Here is a 24,722-nt window from a genome sequence, read left to right as displayed (position 1 = left end):
ACTCACCCAAGAATGGATGAAATGAAAACACAATCAGCGTTGAAAATCAGGGAACCGTTTGTTCAAGAAGATGGGGCCAAACTAACAGCTGAAGTCTCAAAGAAAGAAAAAAGCAACTGATTGCAGTGATTGTTTTAAAAAGGTGTGCTACAAAATACTAGGTTAAGGGCAACTGCATATATGCTCATTCCAGGTTCATTGTTTATATATGTAGCACCCAAAAAGCAATGTACAGAAAAAAACTATTACTTTTGTTAGTTCCATCTTACTTCAGATAAAATTATGGTTTTTTTCTTCTTTAACTGGAAGGGGACAAACACTTTTAACCATGACTATGTTCATATATACCCACCAAAGCTTGTGTACCGTTAGTTTCTTTGAATATGTTTCTTCATTCATGTGGCATTGTCAGATGGTTTTCTGATTCTTGGGGAACGATTACTGTCATTTCCATCAAACGCAGCTGTCTCCCTTCATTATTTAACACTGCACATCCTCTGGAGATCTTGAGCAATGTATGGCCTGTCATCTTGACAGAAGAGTTGAACTATGAATGCATATGCATACCTGAGTCCTCAGAATCCTTGCTGTCAGGGGCATCCTCCATGTCATCATCAGACATCTCCATCTCCTCCTCTCGCCTGATCCCCATTAGCTGTTCGTTGTGCATGTTTCTTATCTCCTGCAAAACCCATCAGAAAGAAGGGCAGGTCAGAACTGCAAAGAGCCATGTGTGATGCACATTTTAACAGGTGTTAGTGGGAGCTGGATCATCAGAGAGGCACCTCTTAGATTTCATTGTTAACATTAAGCATTAGCTCTAAGGAAGAATTTAAAAAAGCATGTACTGTAGATGAATACAGTTGAAAAGAATGGCTTCAGAGCTGGGGCTAATTCCTCCTCTGCCAGACACGCAAAGTCGTAGTACAAATACAACCAGATCCCACAGTCAATTACTTCACTGTTCTTGTTACTTTGAGAAAACGGCACATTAATGCAGCTTAAATACCTGGTAAGTACATGACACTGACAGCCACAGCTCCTGTCAAAAAAGAAAGCACTAGATACTCACAACAGCACACCTAACACCTATAGTTGTTTATCAATAACCATGTTTTACTCTGATTTTGTGCATACCTGGAAACACCATCAGTAAATGCATGAAACCATTCTTTTCTGTTTCAACTCACCCACAGACAGACTCACTAATGGCTACATCAGTCTAGAGGCCAGTAAACTGAAGAAGGCCCAAAATGGTTTAATGATTAAGGTCAACTGACTGAACTGGAATGGCTGTAAATGAGACCAAAGCTTTTGGGTTGGTGTCAAAAGAAATGCAAACAAAGTCCTTGTGATACATTTCACACATTACACCAAGCCATGGACACAATGTCTATTAGAATCTGTGCTTTCATGAGTTTTGAAATACCATTCAGCCTGTCGCTCCCTGCTGTGAGTAGCTGTCTGAGCTCCAGTGGTACAGTGTTCTCTTTAACAGAAAAAGACCTAATTCTAATGGAGAATAGAGAGTACAACTACCTATGCTGTGAAGAGACACAGACTGATGCTCTTTTTTGATTTCAGAGGGTAGATCACTAGTTTCCAATAAATGTCCATGTCAAATATGGGTAGCTGGTAGATGTGGGTAAAAAAACAAACAAAACAAAACAAAAACTCTTTTTCTGTGTTTTATTAGAACATTTGAAAGAAAAAAAGAACTTGTTCATGTTCTTACGTACTAAAGACTTAATGCTCAACCTCAAATTGGCTCATTTACAGTATTAAGGTTTTGAAGTGACTATGGCAATGAGGTTAGCTTTCTTCATGAAATGACTCAGTCGATTTGTGTGTTCGTACAGCAGTTCTGTGTGGAACAGCTCACTTAAATGAGCTTTATCACAGATGTTGATAAAATCTACTATGTCCCTCCATTTAGGTATTTTGCACAAAACTATATACAGTATACAAGGCTATGTGGTCATCAGCTTAGATGTAGAAGTTTCACACATTTCATAAATCAAGGAATAAGGGCCTCAATTTACAATTCAAAACAAGGATGTATTGAGACACTTATATGTATGAACAAACACCATGAGTGGTTAGAGACATGAAGCCTCTATCAATGAAAAATTCACAACAACAGGCTGAAAAATAGTCCTACAAAGCTGCCTAAGAGTAAGTAAACTTACAACCATCTGTCAGCTGACGTTATCAGCTTGAGCCCATGGTGGAAGTCAAACAGGTAACCTACACACAAGCACATGCAGACACATAACCATCTGGTGTGTGTAGAGAACACTGTGCACACACATCCACAGAATACACACACACAAACACACACACACACACCACATAAAAACACTGATAGAAGAAGGCAGCTGTTGTCTGATTCTGCCTGGGAGCTGCAGCTACTCAACACTGAGGATCGTTCCTCCATATTTCACCTGCAGGCCAAAGAAATCATTCTGAATATACAATATGACTAAGAATGAATCTGGCTATTTGATGATAAACAACCCCTGAGCCACAGCATTTACTTACCTATGGTCTTTGTAGTAGCTGCTAGCTCTTTACAGTGCTGCCTCTAAGGCAGGACTATATATGTAATCAAAGTGCAAATATACCTACATTAAGCCATAGTTTTGCTTCTGAATTCAATCATTTCATGCAATGCAAAACAATTACCAGTTGTGCTGAAACTGAGAATTGGCAGCCACCACTGCAACTTTATGCAGCTTTTTGACACATTCAGTCCATTTTTTTTTGGTTCTCTGACCTTCACACAGAACATATGGTTGTGTCTGACAGTTCTTATTACTCCACACATAAACAAACAGCTGAGAAAAGCTGAGTGCATTCTACCGTCCAGCAATGAAGGACATAAAACGGACATCTAACAAAGCTGTGCCTCCAAATATGCTTGTCATAAGTTGGTGCAAACCAAGTCAGTGGTAAGATGCAAGTGAATAGTGGACTTAAATTTGTTAATTTGTCATTTTCATCATCATCATGTTGTTCTGCCCTGTTAGCAAACAGGCAACTGTTTGCTAAGAGTTTAGTAAAACAAATTCACAAACCCACAGTGCTAACAACCTTTAAACACAACATTATGACCATTATGGTATGGTGAAGTTGTTAGGAAACAGTTACTTAGTGACACATCCAGCAGACACAGAACAACAGTGATGACATTTAGAGTTGTGTTTCTGGCAACTTGACAAATTTAAGGTATTTAAACATGCGTTCCTTTTAACTCTTAATTGTTTTCAGTGATTTTGAGAGAAAGGTCTGCCTTTTTAGCTGATAAATGGTGCCTTGTGTTCATTAGCTAGCTGCTAAGGTGACCGCTGCTACAGAGGAAATGAAAACACTAAGACTAAACCCAAGCAGCACAGTTGTGTTTCAGGTAGTCAGGTGATAATTAGTAGACTTATTAATGAATGACTGCCATACAGAGTTACAAGTAGCCATTTCATCTATTAAATAATGTTGATGAGGCAGCTGGGTGGCAAAATTGCTTTTTACGTGGTTAATCTAGTCCTTTGATGGGGGCCTAAGATTTACCGGTTGAATGTGCTCTTACCTATCACAGAGAGACCGTGACAGTGGAGTGAATTCCCTACTTTGAATAAACTCACCTAAACTTTCACAGACATCTGCAAAGATATTCAGACTCAGTTCATGACACTACTGAACCACAAGCTTTGAGTCCAAATGACTTCATGTGTCTTCTTGTCTCCCACTCTGAGCACACACACGTAATGTACACGGCATCACTTTGAGTGACAAAGCCAGAACTCTCAAAGTGTAAACCAGCTGGAAGAGAAAAACTACAATGAATGTTTGAACCAAGATTGTCAGTTTCAGGGAATTTTTTTTAATAACAATGATTTTTCAATGAGGATATATTATTCAACAATAAAGCATCCACCCACAGTAGTCTGTTCTCTTGCATCTATGATCGTGCTGTACTCCCTTGGTGTGTGCAGTGTGTATACAGCAACTCTGTGGTCTGAGAAAGGATGTACAGATCCCTGAGGCTTGATGAAACAGATTTCTAATACTTCCTGATATAGAGAAAATATAGAAGAGCATTATCCTTCAATGAGCAGATCCCCATGACACCTTCAAGGTCTGAGTGAGGGAAAATAACACCCCAAATGTGGCCTTTATGGACACCACACAAACCTGGTATGAACTCAAACATTTGCATATACACATGCATCATCCAGCTTCCTACTTACTCGTCAAGTGTGTGCTAAGAGACCTCACAAGCTATTTTAAGCATGACATGTACTAACAATGTTGTTGCTGCAGTGTAGTTTAGTTTTATATTATGCAGGGCTGTTTGACGATTTTCATGATTATGGTGCAAATCACAACAATAAAGTATCATTTTTGCTGTACAACACCTACCTTTTAAAGAGAAGTTTTTTTGTACAAGTTGATTGCTGCTTCTGTTGTGTGTGCTTCTATTTAACAATGTGTGTGAACATGCCTGAATTACACTCTAAATTACACCTTAAATCAGTTGCTTTTCATACCGAGGTTCAAAGAAACTTACCAATCAGACATGATCATACATGGTCCATTAGAACCAGACTGCACCACAATTCAAAGCCTCCATTACATATAACCCAACAGCAAGATGTGTTCCATTTAACAGTCAGAAAATGGTGAGCAGATAGTGGATGATAAAAATGCTGTTAGATTTGAAAATGAATATGCTTATATGTTTCAAGATGTTCCTTCTTTACTATCTATTCTTCAGATTTCCTGGAGCAGAACAAGAAGGCCTGTACTGATTTACCTGTGTCCTGGACACCTTTAGAGATGGAAAACTCACCCAGAAGCTCGTGTCCTTTCTTGGGCAAGGGCAGTGACAAAGGGAGGGTACAAGGAAGGGGCAGAAGTTTGGATCTGCGAGTGTCTGGGTCTCACACTGGCTGGAGTGAGCAGACACCCGTTCTGTATCCTGGCTTCACTCAAAGTACTTACTGTAACAAGGAGTCATCTCTATTTACCTTGTTTCAACTGAGTATCATAAGGTAGCCCTAATGTTATTACTCTATCAATAGATCTTTAAAATGAAATGGGTAGAACAAAATAAAAAAAAAAAAAAAGTCTAATTTTCCATTTATCATGTGAACAACAGAATGAAATCAAATTGTACCAACCTCTGCTTGTTTGCGCCACATGTCCAGGTTCTTGCGCTGAGCTTTGGAGAAATGGTCCCATGCCTTTTGTTTGGAAGCAGCTTGGAATACAGACACAATCTGTTCAACTGTGGCAGGATGCAGGGAAGGACCAGAGACCATCCAGAGACAGAGAGAGAGAAAGACAGAGGGCAGGTGGGAAGGAGCAAAGGAGTGAAAAAGTGGAGTCAACTGGGGATGTAAAGAACTGTGTGTGTGTCTCTGTCTATCTGTTTATATATATGTGGGTGTGTCATCTACTTACCAAGTGATGCCAATGCATCATCTTGTGGATGGTTGGTCTATTTTTTTCCACATGCAAATATTATATATACTTAAATTAAACATGGTGGCCTACATAGAATAAAACTCTTAACACTGTAGCTTTTAAATACCCAGGCTAGAGGCATGATTATACAGTAGGGATGCCGATCTCAGTCTACCCAGCACTTTGGTTCAGACTGAAGCATCTCTGCTATTATCCACCATTTTTGTGGACAAATAATTTTTTGTCAATTAACTAAATGACTAACTGTTGCAGTTCTATGTTAACTATCTGGAAAACTACTGGCATTGACACCAGTCTCAGCTGTGTTATTTGCAGCAAACCAGCCAGCTAACATGCTAAACGGAGTGTAAACATGGTGAACATTAAACCTGCTAAGCGTCAGCATTTTGACAAAGACCTGCTGGGCCTAATCACAGGTTCACAGAGCTGTTACTATGGCTGAAGACTTTGTCTCATTTAAAACTTTTTAATAAGAGAAAATTTGCTAAGCAACGGGCAGCGAAAATAACCTACTTTAACTCCTGCTTTAACCCACTGTTTACCACCATGCAGGTCCACTACACCAGAGGGATGTTTAGAACCATGCCCAAGGACACCTTACTGAAATCGTACCGTGTTCCTGATTTACTTTCTAGGTGTATACATTCTGTGTCAGATTCTATTTTAGCAGCAGTGTATCAAAACAGACATTCCCCTCCAAGCTCTGTATACGATGCTGTGATGTGGATGGTCATGGAAGACTATAGGTGGTCTATGTATCCAAATGTACAGGAGGTGGAGGGAGAGTCAATAATACCACCAGCTAAGTGTGCATGTGATGTTCTGCAGAGTGGTGAGAGAGAGAACAGTACAGGGATCAATACCATCTTCCCAGCACTGTGTAATTTGATGGAGCAGATCAATAGTGAAGGTAGAGCAGAGAGAAATGGGTACAAATACACTATCAGGGGTGTGAGCTTATATTCAAGTATATGTACTGTATGTGTGATAAAACCCATTTGGATTGAACTGGTTTTCATTACAATAAATGTAGTTCAAAGAGAAACTTATCCTTAGAAAATGTGACATTGTTCCTGAAAAATGCTTTTGAAATGTGGTTTTCATTGTTTTCAGCTTCACAACTTTTAAATTCTCTGCACCTTCATTGTAGTGAGAGAGCAGAGGAAGCCTGAGTAGCCAATGAAAAAAAAAAACCTAGGCACATAAAAAGAAAACAATTAGCATGGATAGACACCACTAAGGATTAAGTGACAACACTTCTGTGCCTGGGCTAAACTGTCCCTTGAACATGAAATAGTTCATCACAGACAGGCCTGTGTGGACGGAAAGTAGAAGAAGAGAAAGGCTGAAGTTATTTGGTAGAGGCAGAGAGCTGCTCCACAGAGAAACACCCTCACAGGAGGTCAATTTCTGTGTTATCACTAATATGACCAATGTTGCGCCAGGAGGAAGACAAAATCACCAACATGACTCTGCTTGTATGAGCTGAAATGATGGTGGGCGGCAAATACAATGACAGCAGCTCTTCCTCTCTCCCTCTGTGTCTTCTACAGGCAAACACACACCCGCATTCACCTTCTATGTCTTCTACATGTATTATTTACCTAATAAGCAGCCAATGTAACAGAAAATTGGGAATTTAAGTATGTGTTCAGGGATGTTTACATTTAGTGTAGCATGCATGTGAATATCTGACCTCCACTGTAATCATGCAATGAATGTGTTGGACTACTTACTACTTCATCTGAAGGCAACCTGAATAATATCCAACTTTAGTCCATGAACACTAACAACAGTAGTCATGTTATAATTCCTTTGATTTGTAGGATATTTTGCATTTTAGAAGCAATGAAAGAAACAGGACACTAAATCCAAGTGGTTTAGGGTAATACCAAGGATAACATTAGGAAAGAAATTAAACTTACCTTTAAGCCATCCTCCCAACAAATTAATGAACAAACTAAAGTGGCTTCTGTGAGGCTATTAAACTCAACAACCTTTACATCCACAATGTGCATTGCTTATGTATTTACAAAACTGTGGACACATGCTCTGTGCATCATTTGAGAGTTAATGAGGGGCTGTGAACATTATACTTACTTTTTTAATGGATTTCAGTACTCCAGGCACAGCAGCCTTGACTTGGATTTTGTCTCGGCCAAGCTGTATAATGCAATGTAACCTAGAATATGTTCATGTGCTGTGTGTGGTCCTAAAATAAGCAAACTTACACTGGACCAGAAGCTTAGTCAAGAGATGACTGCACGCATTCTTATTCTCCTCCTGCACATATACAGCACAACAAGGAGGATACTAGTGGTAAAGTTTAAAGAGTTGCTCTACCAGTGTGACAATGAACTCATCTTTGACTTCTTCATTCTTTTGTCTATATTGCATTATAAATCTAAGTCTATAGTGTGTGTGATTAAGAAGACTCACATTGGGCCAGTATGCCAGCCAGAGCAGTCTTGAACTTGTCTTTGGCTTCTTCCATCTCCTTCTCGTGCTGACTCTTCTCGCTCATCAGTCTGCGGATGTGGCTGTTTGAGGACTGGATCATAGAGTAGAAGTTGTTGGCGTTCCTACGGTTGACTTCACCTCGTTCAAGCCAGGTCAAGAGCACACGCACTGCTTCAGGAAACTTGCCATCATCTGGCCAAGAGGTTGGACACAGAGAAGGTAATAGTCAGGTAGTATACAGTGAAAATAAATCATTCCTGTTCAGTTTCAGGACACTTAAGGTGCTGCAAGCATCTGTTGATGAGCTGAAAAGGATTACAACACACTGTAAAACTGATCATTTTAATCATAGTCCATGAGGGTGTAAATTATGCCCTGCGTTCTGGCAGATAACACATTTTTGTGTAATACACATCTAAAAACTGGTCATTTGAAATGAATATAGTTGCATTTTTTGCCTTTCTGAGTAGAAGGCAGACAAAGTAAAGTGAGATTTAATATGAACAAGGTGATGCTGAAAAGAGCAAAAATAAAATGGGAGAACAAAGACAAAGGAAACAAAGAGACAGCTGTACTGCTGGGTGAAAGGGAAAGGAAAAGTGAAGAGGAAGGAAAAGGGAAGGCTACAGGAAGAAACTATAAATATACCAAAACAAACTAAACTTATACTTTTGGTAACAAAAACATTGGACTGAATTATACATGACATTAAAAAGGAAAAAGTAGGGTTGAAGCCTATTTCTTAGGTGGTATGGATAAAAAGTTCCTTCTTGTGAACAAAATGAGAAATTAGGTTTGGAATATGCCAACACCTAAAATGACTAAATCCCTTTTGCTTTCCAAGTGGAAAATTTAGTAAAAGAACAAATCTGTGTTTCCAGAATAGCAGCTCTAAGTGATCAGAAACAAATCCTTGGCTGAAATAGCACCGTGTTAGAGGTCTCTGCACCAGGGCCAGGGAAGTGAGAGCTGAAAAAGCCAGATGGTGTAGCGACACAGCCACTTTATTAGGCAACTGTGAATGAGACCTGGAAGTGTCACTGCTCATTAGTGAAACAAGTTTATTCAGCCAGAAACTTGACAGAAAACTAGGAAAGAGAAAGCAGTGAGGAATAAACAAAAGGAGGATGAATAAGGTTAGAGAGGAGCATGTGCCAAACACAGAGTTAACATAAATGTAAACACCCTTTGTCTAACATCTTCTTGCTCTGTCAGTTTGACCAGCTGCCATTTAGGACCATTCCCATATAAGCTGACTTTGCAGAGTGCCTCTGGCTAGTAAGCAAACATACATGTGGAGGCACAATTGGACTTGTGCAGAGTGAATCCATTCTCACTTGTTTACTCATTAACAATGTGACAGCCAGAATTTGCTGTAATTGGGTGTGCTTGGGTTGATTAAACAAAAACATTTCATTCATGCGTCAGGGTTTCTACTTCTTCACTTATATCTGTCTCTTGTCTGTGCTGTAATATCATACAACCAGTACTGTATACTGTATATGGCATGTTGCAACCTTTGATCTTGTCTCCTAGCTGGCTGCATTCGTGCTCGGAGAAATGGACAATGGGAGGAGGTGAGGGTGGCCGGAGGCGATCCTCCTCCATCTTGCGCCGGTGTCGTTCTTCTCTGGCCAACATGCGTTGGCGACACTCCCACTCGTACAGGTCGTCTCTAGCCTGGGCGAAGTCCACGTGGAGACGACCGGTGTCTTTTTTGTCTGTGCTGGAGCCCAAACGGATACGATAACCTGTGGAGATAAAGGTGTAAACACTGAAAACCATAGGAAGAATAAAAGGGAAAAGAGAATACACAAATAGAGATGCAGATGGCACAGCAGGGGATGAGTTAGTCTATCCGCTCAGACAGTTTGATGTCATTTTTACAGTGTGATGCGCAGACTGAGGACATGTAACTGCCCCTAAATTTTTAATGTTGTTACTTTTTTTAACTACAATTTCCTTTCAAGCCATACTAGCATAGCTCTAGGGATGAGATTTCTTTTTTGGTCCACCAACTCAGTCCAGACTGAAACATCTGAATAATTACTGTATGGCTCGCCATCAAATTTTGTACAGAGATTCCTGATAACACAGTCTACAGTCTGGTGATCCCTTTGACTTCTTGCTTGATCCCAAGGTTTTGCATTGTCCACTACCTGCAAAACTAATGACATTCCCATCAGACACAATTGTATTTTGTGTTTAGTGCTAAAACAGTTGCAGTGCTAATCATATGTTAGCATGTTCACACAACTATACTAAAATACTGAACATGGTAAATATTAAAACCCATTTAGAGCATAATAATGCACTGATCTTAGCACTGATCTTAGCAGTGCTTTGAGTAGTCTATCAGGGCTGCTAGTGTGTCTGTATATTCTTAAGTCTTGTTATTTAGATATTTAACAGTAAAGCAACAAGAAACAAAGGGAGAGAGAACAGGGTGATGTATGACAAAAATCCCTTGTCATATTGAGACGGAGGAAGTCACGGTTATGTGGTTTGCACCTTAGATATGTGTCTCTCTGTTATGCTTATTCCCTTTTCCCTTAGACTTTCAGGCAATGCCTGAATACTTCTAATTTTTGACAGCTGTCAACTTCATATTTTCCATTCATATCTAACTCACTCTTTTATTAATCTTCCTCAGGAATTTGGCAAATACATATGATAATAACAAGTTACCTTCTAGACTGCTCATGAAAATGACGAAAGATCAGTTCAATTAGGGACACTATACATCTTTTAGTGCAAAAGAAAAAGATGTCCAGGGGTGTGAATTTGATGAATAGCAACACAGGAAAAAAGACTAAAAGGTTATACAAAAACACTTTAGCTTATATGACGCAGGGTTTTTTTCATCAGCACTTCCAAGTCCGAGGCCATGGTACTCAACCGGAAAAAGGTGGCTTGCCATCACCAGGCCAGGGGAGAGATCCTGCCTCAGCTGGAGGAGTTTAAGTATCTCGGGGTCTTGTTCATGAGTGAGGGAAGGACGGAACGTGAGATTGACAGACGGATCGGGGCATCGGCAGCAGTAATGCGGTCGGTGTACCGGTCCGTTGTGGTGAAGAAGGAGCTAAGCCGGAAGGTGAAGCTCTCATTTTACCGGTCAATCTACATTCCTACTCTCACCTATGGTCATGAGCTCTGGGTCATGACCGAAAGGACAAGATCGCCGATACAAGCGGCTGAAATGAGCTTCCTCCACAGGGTGGCCGGGCACTCCTTTAGAGGTGCTCGGTCACTGGGGAGGAGCTCGGAGTAGAACTGCTGCTCCTCCACATCGAGAAGAGTCAGTTGAGGTGGCTCGGGCATCTGTTTTGGATGCCTCCTGGGGAGGTGTTCCGGGCATGTCCCACCGGGAGGAGGCCCCGGGGAAGACGCAGGACACGCTGGAGGGACTATGTCTCCTCGCTGGCCTGGGAACGCCTCGGTGTCCCCCCGGAAGAGCTGGAGGAAGTGTCCAGGGAGAAGGAAGTCTGGGTATCCCTGATTAGGCTACTGCCCCCGCGACCCGGTTCCGGATAAGCGGAAGAAGATGGATGGTTTTTTTCTGAGCTGTACAAGGTGTGTTTAAAACATTTCAGAGATAATGATCAGGGTCTCCGTTGGTGTCTACATCTACTTCAACGTCTACACTTCTCTCTTATTCCCCATAGCTACCTGTTTTGCTTGCTGTTTGCAAAACATACTTTACTGTGCATTTTTGTACAGTAAGAAAGTCAGCATTTTTTGTCAATACACATGGGAGACTTAGGGAGGAAAATTAGATCTGTAGTGGCACTGTAAGACCACAGTATCTCATTACCCCCTCTTTACTTCACCACTTCCCTCTTATTCTCAATCTCTCCTCACTACTCAATTTTCACTAATGGCTGGTTTCAGATTTGAAGTGAAATCCTGCCCATTTTGTGATTTAATTGGTTGAAACGATCAGAGAATGCTTTCGGTGTGTGTTAGGGTACACATGTGAGTGTGTGTGCACAGTAATGATGCCCAGTGTGATTCACTAAGGAGCCAAGCACATTGTCATCACAGAAGGAGGGGTCCAGTGGCAGATGCCAGCATGAAAAGAAAAAGAAATGAGTGAGAGTTTGGGGGCTTCTGCTTCAGTCCGTGCTGTATGCTTCAGGCTACCAATCTAACACTTCTTCAATATTTCACATGAGGAGATCTCAGTGTGCTGCATTGCTGGGTGCTGTGTTTGCACAGCATGTGTATATGTGGGTGGAGTAATATTTATGGGGAAACTACACATCTCTGTTATCTGGCTAATATATGGATCTCAGCTCCAAATCTCACTGCAAGTATAGATGAAGACAAAAGTCACTGGGACTCTCATTCAAACTCATACATTTCCACATGCATGAACACAAAGATATGCAGTGAATACAACTGTTAAATAAATGGGTTTTTTTTCCAGTAGAAAATGTGGCCAGTGGACATCTAGGCTCTAGAAACTGCTTTGAAAATGAAAGTTAAGAAACCATAAGCTGGTGACAAAGGGTTAATAAAGATGCTTTTTTGCCTTAATGGCCATTTAAAACTTCTGTTTACTGAGAGTATTATTATTCTCAACCACTATGAGAAAACTAATAGACCCCTCTTTGTAGTCCTGTTGGGAAAAGTAGTTTTTGAAGTCCCATTTTAAAATGTTCTTGTCGTGGCCTTCTCAACATGAAAAAAGAAGGAATGCTGAATAATTGGTTGATCATTTAGGTTTGTGTTTAACTATTTTTTTGAGAAATACAGTATTGTGTTTGTTGTCCAAGAATCCATAACTTCGATTTTTTCTTCCAGCTAAAAAGTGAGATAATTTCTGACAAACTTTTTAACAGTGTCTATAAGAAGAATGACCATGGTGTTCACTTCCAGCCACTTTACTACACTTCACATTTTATTGCAGTAAGTGAAACAATTATACTGGAATATTATATTAAAAGCCATTAACACAAATTTGTGACAGCTTACCTGACAAGAAAAGAGCCTTGTCCACAGTGAACTCCTCAGCAAATCTGATATGGCAGAAGTTTTTCTTGCTTTTGCGTATGGCAGTGATATCACCACACTGTCCAAAGACCTCCATGATGAGCTGCTCGGTGGCGTTCTCTGGAAGACCGCCAACAAACACAGTCTTACACCCTGGAGGGCGCTCTCTTGTGGCTGGAGGGGGAAGGTCTGTGCAGAAGTAGTAGACAGAATTACAACAAAATAACAACAAAAATAACAACAAAAATCACTAGTGAAATGTGAAGTCAGGACTGAGAAATATACCCTGAACAATGAAAACGTGCATATGCACATGTAACAATAATAGAGCTGAAACACACAGGACACAAAAAAATATTCAGCTGTCGCAAAACTCAATTTTTCTCTTTAAAAAGCTGAAGACAATATATCAAATGGCAAAAAACATGCTCTGATGATTACACCATTCCTAGAAATCAGTTTGGCAGACCTCAGGAGCACAGCTGATTTCCTGTCATTTTTTATTGCTTAAAATGAAATATGTATGCTTGTATGTATAGTCAATAAAAGATAATCTGAATAACAATATGATGCTCTCTGGACAGGGAAAGAAAAGAAGCAGCTGCACACTTGTAGCTCCAATCCAAAAATATATTTATTCAGTTCTTACTTTAGATGCCAAAATCTGAACAGCAGTGATGCATCAATGCCTAGGTTTGTACTGTACAGTGTGCCTACCAGGTACATCAGTATATTAAATATGCATAGAAGTGAATGTAATGGAACTGAAAGTTACCCATGCAAACAGATACTGATTAGGTTCTATTATTTATAATAAAAAAGATCTATTAAAAAAATTGATTGTGAAGAGGAAAAGCAGTCATGCCATGATAAAGCAACTAATCCTCTCGTAATGAGTGAAGAAAATAAAAGCAAATACATAACATCCAGAAGGCATGAATGAAAAATCCCCAAAAAGTCCTGAGGTCAAATTCCACATTCAGGCTAAGAAGACTAAGGGCTAGTTCACTTGTAAATTTGTAAATCCATACGCAATCAATCAAAGTCTTTGAAAAACATACCACTTTCTTAAGCTGGATGTTGCAAAATTTAATTAAGCCATATTTAAAACACAGCATTCATGACCTAAAAAAATAATAAAAGCTTAACGCATGAATAATGATCACTCGGAGCAATATGCTCAGATAGTTTTTGTTAGATAAATGTTAATATCAAACCATTCCATGCATGGAAATGAAATCCTTTTGGCTACAAAGTGATTGCAAATCCTCTCATGTGGAAGGTCCCTTGCATTGCAAAAATCACTTATTCAACACAGATGAGTGTTGACTGATCTAATCTCCAATAGATCAAGCATCTCATCCATGATAAATGTGATTAGTGGGGTCTATGAAGAGTGAACCAGCTAATCAGTGGAACGCTGAGGATGTTGTATTTCTGGATGTCTGCTGGAAAGTACCTAGCACTCACAGTTACTGATGCTCCCACATCTGTAGATATTGGAAAGAACTGGGGCTGAACTTGGTTGGATACCTAAGGTGTATCATGAGGGCCAGCACCAAGAGAGTAATTCAGATATCTTCTTTTTCCAGGCTGATCAAAAGTATTTCAAATGTGTGTTGGTTCAGTGCAGTAATATAGATTTTGCATCAGATTTCACTGTCAAATAAAAAACACTTTAAATATGGCAATAAAGTGCAATAAAAACACTGGCACTCAATGCTTTAACTAATAATTCCATTTAATTCAAATATTGCATTTTCATTTGTATTTCTATGATGCATTTATGTGCTCTGTGACTTTATCCTTTGGTTTGTCTGTGTGTGTGTGTGTGTGTGTGTTGCAGTACTGCACATCCAAATATCAAAAAAAAAAACAAAAAAAAAAACAAAACAAATAAAGTGGAAGTTACAGAGATATCAAGCAGTAAAACATATAGTAACTACACAAAGAAAGTTTTCTACTGGCTGAAAGGATTTATCAGTTCATAATCCCCTTGCTGTCAGAGCCCCTTGCACTCTCATATAGCACTCTGAAGAGTTGCATCGCAACTTTCAGTACCTGAGTTCAGCATCATGTCCTCCTTTTATCTTTCCCTAGTTTCTCTCTCTCTCACATACACACCCAGGTTACCACTACTTTTCTTTCCAGCTGCCTCATACTTTCTTTAAATGTGACTGTAAAGGCAAAACTTTGACTGATGGATTATTCCTTGACCTCCAGAGTTGGTGGGTTCAACTAGCTCTGAGATGGAATTGACAAAAAAAAGTAAAGGGGTTGCATAAAAAGTTTGTGATAGCAAGAAAAAACTTTGTTGGCTAATGCAAAAGAGGGCTCCAAATCACTAACCTTTTTGATCCATCAATGACTGATGGTAGTGATGCTGATGATGGAGAGAACAGAGAAAGGAAAGCAGGTGCTGCAGTAACCAGTGTGTCATGTTTTCATTTTGCAGTATTAATTATTTGTTGGTTCAGCATCTGTTGGGTAGGTTGCTACCGTTCTACTGAACCCCACTGTTTAGTACATTAGAACATTTTATTACAATAATACATTACAATAATAGGTCTACATGATATCGTACAACATATGAAAAGTTCAGTGATAGTTATTTGTCAGAATTGTTACTCATTGCGTGCGTCCCTTCGAGTGACTTTGGGACCAAAACCTTAAGGCCGATAATTATAAATTCCGTAGAAACTCTGGAGGCTGAGGAGGGAGGGAGGATGCTGAGTCCAGTGTAGGAACAAAATGATTTGCCTACATAATAATATAAAGAATTAATGATATAATGTCATTCCACTGTGAGAGTATAAAATATTTTATATTTTGGTGCACATTTACAGTACAATCAACATCTTGTATTGAATGTTAATGAGTTATATTTTAAGATGTTATGGATCATTTACATGCTTTTATTCTGATATGCTACTTTGGATAAATATGGAGGACCCACTCTACAGGCCTGCCTGTGTGTGTGGCAGCTACTGCTCTGTTACACAAACACAAATCATCACCATCCATCACCTCGACTGCTATGCATTTCTGTAATGACCAGAGGGGCTATCACAGGGAGGAGTCATCTCTGAAGATCAACTACTTTTACACAGTAGATGTATAGTGTTCCTAACCTCAGTAATAGCCTGTCAAGCCAGACTAACTCTGTGGGTCTAGACCCACATCCTTTCACTTAGAAAGGAACCAGGTCTGGCTTTCCATGTTTGTCTAGTGTTCAGTTGGTCAGTTACAAGGATCTTGGATTTGCTGCTTTTTACATATTTTTATAATGTACAACATCGACTTAAAATATTAGTCAATAATAAATAATCAAAATGGTGGGACAAACATCTCAAGACTCTCAGTAATGTCTATTTGAGGACTGTCCTAAATATGTGCGAGCGATGAGGTCTTAGAAATGGAAAGAAAAAAAAACTTTCACTAGTTGAGAACCTTCTTTCTTCAGGCCTAATGGAGTGTGTATACTGTATGCGTATCTCTCTAACAATGGTACACACTGCTAGCATCGTTTTGGCACTAAAAAGATAAACATGGTTCACTTTCCCCTTAAAGGGATTGAAAAAAACATTTGACAGAAATTTGAAAGGCAACACAGATTTCAATGTCCAGTTTGATTATCAAAGTGAGTCGACAGATCCCAACACTGAGTGTCAAGCATTTGCAAAAGAAAAGAAGCAGAAAAAAGTATTGTATACCACTGCAGCCCTAGATAAGTGAGTGGGAAAAAGCAGAAGCAAACAAAGTAAAAGAGGGGTTAACACTGAATGTGGAGGCTTAGACTGCAGAAAAGATGCAACATGAAAGAGTCTGATAAATCAACACTCACTGAAGGTAGGGCTATGCACACTGAGGAGACAGAAGAAGAGGATTAGAGCACAAGAGCTAGGGGAGGGCTGCAGGGTTGTTGTTGCTGCGCTAAAGGTCAATGAAAAGGGAGGCTGCATGTGGTGTTAGGTTGAGTGTGCGCAGTTAGAGGTTAATGACTATTGTGATGGACACCATATGCAGCCTTGTTGTCTAGATGCCAGCAATTTTTGCTAAAAGCCTGAGTGCATTAATGGTTGTTTTTTCTCTATTCCTCACACACTGTACAGCACAACCCTCCAAATAATCTGCATTCCTCACAGCTATCTGGTACAGTGCAATAGGTCTCAGTTCCTGTGGGGCCATTGTAGGACAGATCTCACCTATTACTTATTATTCAGTAACACTGTAGCTAAGACAATAATCAATTAATTGATTAGCTGATTGACACTTTATCAGAATATGCACAATTTTTCCCAAATATGAGGATTTTCTGTTTTTCTCAGTGTTATATTATACCCATTTTTTCTTTTAGAGTTTTGAACTGTTGAAATGTCACTGTGGGCCTTGGGGAACTATGAAAGATTTTATTTGCCTTTTTCTAACTGCTGTAATTTTCAAACAGATTAAATACCTAACCAGTTGATCAAAAAAAAAAAACCAGTAACTGATGAAAAAGAAGTGTGAATGTTAATAGGAGCCCTAAAAAGCAGTTCTCTCTTAGAAAGAACTGCAAACATTTTGTCCACACCACATTTAACTGTTTTCTAAGGCTTTTTAGCTGCTGCTCTAAACACATGGTTGAGATTTTATTACATTTTATTCATTGTTTATTGAACATCACTGTTTTATTGTTAAAAGCAATTCTGACATGCATATGGTAAAACATAATGCAACACCTCTTATCATCAGTGTTCTCCTTCCTTTTCCTGATCAGCCCTGTTCTACTGGGAGCTGACACAGCTTTAGTGAGACATATAATTAACAGTACTACAATAACAACCACATTTTCCAAAAGCCTGGTAAACCTTATAGATAAACCTGAGGTTCAGTAACTGATCTGCTGAGTTGCACATTTCCAAAGAAATTAAAAGCAGTTACACTCTGCAGGACTTTCTGGGTATTGTCTAGTATCTCATTTTGGCTGGACCAGCTCCATGAGGTGGCCATGATCTATGAGACGTTGGTGGATTGACTAGTAAATCTAGAGTGTTGTTGGTTTCCACACACTCTTCTTATCAAAATCCAGCACCTACATTAGTCACAGAGTAAACCTTATTTGTGTGACCACATCAACATTTTCTCCTAGGTCAGTAACTTACTCAAAACTGAAGGGGCGCTCCATCTCACACTGAGATGTGCTGAGTATGTATGAGTAATATGTTTTTTCAGTAATATATTTGAAATGAAGTAACTACACTATGTCATGTAATCCTGTGACATTGGGTGTTTATATTTTTTTTATCAGTCTTACTTGAACTTAATGAGAAGAATCAAGTCCAGAGAGTTTTTCTCAAATGTATGCTTATGTGGTATAGAGATGAGCATCAGAATCAGAATCAGAGATTAACTGTTTCCTTGGACCCTGTATTAAGTGACAATTCAATGTGGTGGACACCACATGGTTTCAGATTTTAGTACACAGATCATTCTGGACATATTAAAATACAGTGTCAGACTAGCTAGGAAAATGTTCTTTGGTGAAGTTAAACTTTAATCAGTTTTCCTTCTGCACCATGTTGCAACAGTGGCGGTTTATCCAAAGCTGCAATGCACAGTGCAGATATACAAATGTGTCTTGAAAACATTTTTACATCCATGGTTTAAAAAAAACAAAACAAAAAAAAAACAACAAAACTATATTTGCCAAACAGAATGCAAGAGTGTGTGTTTTGTTTTGTGAAATCATTGTAAACTCCCAGACCATACTGCGGTGCGGAGCTTTTGCTTTAGTTCACCTTGAAGATGACATGTAAGACTTGTTTGAAAAATAAGTCCCCAAGCAGAAACTTTTCTGTGGCAAAATATCTGAAAAGTGAAGGTGGGATCAATCAAAAGGACCCCCTACTTTTTTATTTGTAACACTGGGTAATTAGAAGGTGGAGGTGACATATTTATAAACATCAGCTTGTGCAGCACACCTCTAGTCAGCTTATAAAAAGTAACGCTCCCTGACAATTTCCAGTTGCTTGTGTGCATGTAAATGCAGTTCATGATGATCAGGTTAAATGTTAGGCAGGTAGATGAGGATGGAAGAAAATAAAAGATGAGCAACAAAGATTATCAGTTCTTATTGCGGCATGCTTGATTGATGTTTCCCATATTGGAATAGTAAGTCTGAACAAAATTTTAATAAAACTTCTGAGTCTGACGTGTAACAAAAGCATAATGTCAAGTCCTCACAGAGATGAATGATCCAAACAAATACACATGCTGAAATGTAATATAACCACCCTCATTTCTCGCTTTTTTCTCACATTCAGTGAAAAGTAAGCAGATCGTTTGACCAAAACTGTAAAATGCTTAGAGCTGAAGTAATTTGTTAATCATAAGACAATTAAAAAGCACTACTACTACTTTTAAATGATCAATTATTGGTCAATATTAAATGTCAAAATTTCTCTGGTTACAGCTTCTCAAATGTGAATAATGTGAAGAAGTTTTTCTAAATCTTCAACAGTAGCGAACTAGATACTGTTGGGTTTTCGACTATGGGTCAAGCGATCTTTTGACATTGGGGAGAGGATTTTTTTCTGACCAACTTAGCACTTAATCAAAAAAGAAGTTTGCAGTTGAAACCAACAAGAAATAAACCATCTCCATTAGAAGTGAGCAACATTGACAAAGAAAGGGCAGGAGATATGTGATTGTGATGCTTTTATGTGAAGTCAGTAGCAGAAACACTGGAGGTAGTGCCACTGAAGGCTAAAGATGACATTAGGACTTACTGGGGTTGGGGGGGAACAGTGTGCAGCTCTTGCAGTGGATGATCTCCTTAACAACTGGTACATCCTGGGACAGTGGTGCAGGCACCATACCAAGCCCGGGCATCATAGGGTTCATGGGGGTAATTCCAGCCATCATACCAAGGTTGGGATCAAAATCTAAAGGCAGAGGAGAAATATATGATCACACAGCAGTTCTTTCCTGGGAAAAACAGAAACACCTACACAGTAACATTTATAACACAGATCTGCTTCCAGCAACTAACCTTTGGTCAGCCTATACTAGATCTTTAAAGTTCCATTTCATGTTGTTTACTTGTTTTTTGAGAGATTTTTCTGTCACACCAGCACCACACACATAGCCTACACATAATGGAATACACAGCCATTCATGAATAAATCATGTTATACACAACATGTGTATGTGAATAATTTTTTACTGACTCACTCCTGGTTTTTGAGTGATGACTTAGAGACAATGTACACTTATTTACAGTATTGATTGATACTGCAGCTGAGAAAACATGCACACACGCACGCACGCACAGACACAGACACACACACAGACACACCATCCACGTGTTTTTATGTGCACACGCATCCATGAACAGTACAGACTTTTTGAAATGGAAATGCGGCTGCCCTCCAATATGGCTCAACATCACATGCAGAGGATTTGGACTTGACAATTATTCTGCAGGGCGTGTAGTGTTTATGCACCTGTATGTGCAGGCAGGAACACTGCTCACTAAAACAAATCCTTCACTGGAGATTATGCATACACTGCAAAATATTAGACATGTAACAAAATCAATGTGACATGTTGACTAACAGCAGTTTTACAGAAGGTGATGAAATGAAATGAGAATCATGAAATAAACAAACAGGCAGCACAATGACAAAGAGAACCAGAGAAATATTTCAGTAAATCAATATTTTTAGATTTTTCTACTTTGCATTTCCAGTGTGTCCAACATTTCCAGTATGTAGGTATGATTCTCTGGTATCAGTTGGACTCAAGGGCCCAAAGTGTTAAATAACTAATATATAAACATCACAGAAATGGACCTGTCAAAGATTTAATTGAACAGAATTTTGACAAGTTGAACTTTAAATTAAAGTTGCAAATTAAACATTTCCCTTAAGCAGTGAAAAAGTACAGCAAACATTACGTGGGTTCCATTACAATTCAGACTATTTTGATCTTCAGTAACCAGCCATACATCTGGTGAAGGAGAAGTAATATTTACTGTTCTCCAGAATACACCATTAACAGAAAATAGATCCCACATTTTCTCATAAGTGATTTTCTCTAAATCTACTGTAAGAGATAAATTGGATGAATTAAATGACACTCAGTAAAGGAGAATAAAAAAAAAAAAAGCACATTACAGAAGATTCAGAATAGGCCCCTGGAGCAGTACAGGGTGGAATAAATATATTAGACTGATAAAACTGGCTGAAGGACAAATATGAGGAAAGAGAAATAGAAGCCAGAGAGAGAAAAAACAAAATCCATAAGAAAAAAAGGAGCTATGCAAACTACATTAAAGGAAAATGGATGGAAACTATATGCCTATTGATGATCTCACCAACACTCTCTAACCAGGTGTCAGAGGGAGAGGAAACAGGTGATAAGAGGGACCCTAGCTACCAGGCGATTGATGACTTCGTCTGCACATTAAGGTGAAGGAAAGGAAGATAGATAGTGGGAAGGAAGATAAGAAAGGATGGATGGAAGATGGGAGGGTGGTGCAACAGCCAGCCTAAGTGAAAAACATTCAGCATAAAAAAGGAGTGAGGAAACAAAACAGTGCACACTAAGACAAAATTCAGCGTTGTAGGAGGTTGTCTTACAGAAGAAAATATTATACAATATAATATTTCTGAAACCACTGTCCATTTTCTGCTCTATTGTTCCAGGGATAACACAAGGAAACATGCTTATGAGCTCATATTATGTATACTAATGCACAAAAAAATTTATTTCAACTCATATGGAGGAAATGATCTGGTTACAATAGGGCATGGCTGGTGCAATTCTCACTGCAGTGCTACTCATGTTCCTGCTGGAGTGTGTGTGTGTGTGTGTGTGTGTGTGTGTGTGTGTGTGTGTGTGTCTATGCATTTATCCACGTCCATTAAGAATCTGAAACCTGAAGCAAGCATGTAGCAGAGCCATTTGTAATAAAGGAGATTATTTACTTCTTCCTGAGGAATTCCAGCTACACCACTTCTCTCATCAGCATTTTCAACAATCTAGCTTGAGGATATGTTTCATCACAAATATACCATTATTCCTCCCTCCTTCAGTTCTATGCATTACAGTGCATGCTATACGTAGACAAAGACAAACATGCACATAAACAAATGTACTTCATCCAATATTCATATTTATGTCATTTTAAGGGGTTTGCTCTCATGTTTCAGATTTAAACATGTCCACATGGTTTTGCTATATATTAAAGTGCACTTTATATTAGAAATGTATTATATTGGTTGATTTGATAGTTTTAATTACCAGTGTGAAAAGGACAACACTGAGTTGGCCCCCTGATTTGATCCTGTAGTTCAGGAATATAGTATTGTATCCTGACCGGAAAATAATTTATTTAGGTTTAAATAACTAAAATGTCCAGAACTGACCTGTGTCACTTTTTTTTTCTTTCAGTAACTTAAAACTCTCACAGTGAAAAGACCATGGATAAAAAGCTTAAAAATAAAGCCAGGATCTGATCCAAAAGTACCATTACAGGAGATCAATTAGATTTTAAACTCAATCCTAAATTAGATTTGTAGCCCATCTTATGAAGATTGCACTATTCATTAAGTGATGGTGAGAGTGCCTTCACTGTATGTAAATCACAGTCATTTTATCTAATAGCAGGACAAACTCAAAGCAATGGCTTTGCAACACGCAAGCACTGCCCGCTACACCTGTTTGACACCATGTAAGGATACAGTGGCCAAAAGTAACATTACCTACACACATTCATCCCTAGCTTCCAACATTACACATATTTTGTAGTGACTCTAATGGCTACTTGTCCAACAACCCTCCTGGCTAGAAATTCTCTCTATTAAATATACTGTATCTGTATATACTGTATATACTGTTGAACTGTGTCACCTTTTGTGTCTAAAATGTTTAGCTTATCAATGTGATGTGAGAGAAATTTTAGTCAAACTAAATGATCTATTCTCAGTTGAGAAATTGAAAAGTAATGGTAACATCAGTTTTGTTAATGCCATAAATCTGCATTAAATCTGGTGCTATTAAAATTACAGGCGACAAGTAACAAAATACATTTACTCAAATAGCCACAATATTAGGATACTTGTTCATCACTTGACCATTCTGATTTTTTTTAGGATTTTATACTTCTGCTAGTCCACTACAGTACATTTTTTTTTTACAGCTACAACTACCAGTTACCTTCCAATACAGCTGCAAAAGGCTATTTAATTATGTTTTTCAGGTCCAACTGGTCATTCCCGGCTTTTCTTAGCTATACAGTACGTGATATATTGTTATGTTTTATACCACTGGTGACACAAAACTGAAATTAGAGATGTCACCATTTTTTGAACTTTTATAAATTAGTAAAATAGCACACTAACATTTTCAAGGAAGCCATTGTGTAAACTGAGCACCTTTACTTTTGAAAGTTTACACTCAACGGACAGTACAGCAATGCACATTGTGAAGGCAGATCGTCTACTTAAAATTGAGTTTTTTGTGGTGTTTTCTTTGGGCTTGCTACTTTGACTTAAATGGAGTAAATGATCTGAGTGTCTTCCACCACTGCCCATAATCTAGTGTGGCTAAGAAAGAGTGGAAGATTAAATGCAAGTATATTGTATGTGCATAAAGCATGGAAGCAAAGGCTGTGGAATCAGGCACAAACAGAAGACTCAAAAACACCTTCAGAATTATCTTCATTTAGCTTTAACAAATGAGGAGATGTTCGGCCATGAAAGCTTAGAAGTACTGTGGGTGTAGGTATTCTAAACCAACAATGAAATGATATTTAACACTGAATTAAGACAATAAAGGGTAGTGTAATGAGAACATGATTGGACACAGAATATGTAGTTCTAAGAGAACATTACTTAGGTTTAATTTATTCAACCAATAAAACAGATGAACGGTAATTTAAAGAGGAGCCTGGGATTGATTAGATACTGTAACAAGTGGCAGGTTCATGAAAGGGGGCTTCAACAAAAGTACAAATGTACTTGAGAGTTTGCTGTAGCTGAACTGATTAACAATTAACAGAAAATGATTTAGGATCAATCAAGTAAACGTAAGCAATTTTAAGGAAACTATATGTTATTGTAGCTTCTCAAATGTGAATATTTTACAGTTTAGTTGGTCTTCTATGACAGTTAACTGAGTATCTGAGTTCAGTACTGTTGATGGTTAAAACTAACAAAAAAATATATCACCTTGGGCTGTGGAAAACTGTGATAGGCATTTAGTATTTTTGACATTTTGTAGCTTAAACGATTACTGCAATTAACCACATGATACATAATTGTTCATAATACATACATAATAATTCCCTAAATAAAGACATTTCAAAATTTCTCTTGAATTTGTTAGAGGAAGACCCTGCTGTGGAGAACGTCTATAGAAAACAGCTGAAATTTAATTACTCATCAATAATTCATGCAATTCCATCATTTGTTTTTATATTTAAACATATACATTTGAATATTAAAGTACATAAGGGCTTAAGAGATTTAATTGTAATTGCCATAAGGAGCAATATCCTGAAAATGAAAGATGGTAATACAATATGGTGACACGCTGGTGTCTTTGTATCTATGGTTTTAAAGTTTTAAACATTTGTTGTAGAAACTATGCTAACTGCATGTACTACTAGTCAATATGCTGTGCACTCAAAGAGAAAGCCTTAGTGAGTATAGGTCTCTGACTCAATAGAAACTTCACAAAGAGACTTAGAAAGCACAAGGGTCCTCTTGAAGAATAACAACAAAAGAAACTTGGGG

General features: G+C 38.5%; 1 protein-coding gene across 7 annotated transcripts in view; it reads right to left on the bottom strand.

Moving 5' to 3' along the window:
- The window catches only part of enox2 (ecto-NOX disulfide-thiol exchanger 2), a 151,972-nt gene that overhangs the window by 15,928 nt on the left and 111,322 nt on the right, over positions 1 to 24,722 (bottom strand). For all 7 annotated transcript variants that reach the window (XM_026330134.1, XM_026330135.1, XM_026330136.1 and 4 more), the window contains 6 exons: positions 19,710 to 19,865; positions 12,922 to 13,128; positions 9,462 to 9,695; positions 7,924 to 8,136; positions 5,178 to 5,284; positions 568 to 682 (listed from right to left, as the gene is read on the bottom strand). In XM_026330134.1, coding sequence (XP_026185919.1) covers positions 568 to 682; positions 5,178 to 5,284; positions 7,924 to 8,136; positions 9,462 to 9,695; positions 12,922 to 13,128; positions 19,710 to 19,865 — 1,032 coding nt within the window. The remainder of the gene's footprint in view (positions 1 to 567; positions 683 to 5,177; positions 5,285 to 7,923; positions 8,137 to 9,461; positions 9,696 to 12,921; positions 13,129 to 19,709; positions 19,866 to 24,722) is intronic.

This window comes from Mastacembelus armatus, chromosome 10 (assembly GCF_900324485.2).
Source record: "Mastacembelus armatus chromosome 10, fMasArm1.2, whole genome shotgun sequence".
NCBI classification, from domain to species: Eukaryota; Metazoa; Chordata; class Actinopteri; order Synbranchiformes; family Mastacembelidae; genus Mastacembelus; species Mastacembelus armatus.
Note: the sequence above shows the minus strand (reverse complement) of the source record. Positions and strands in the feature narration are given on the sequence as shown.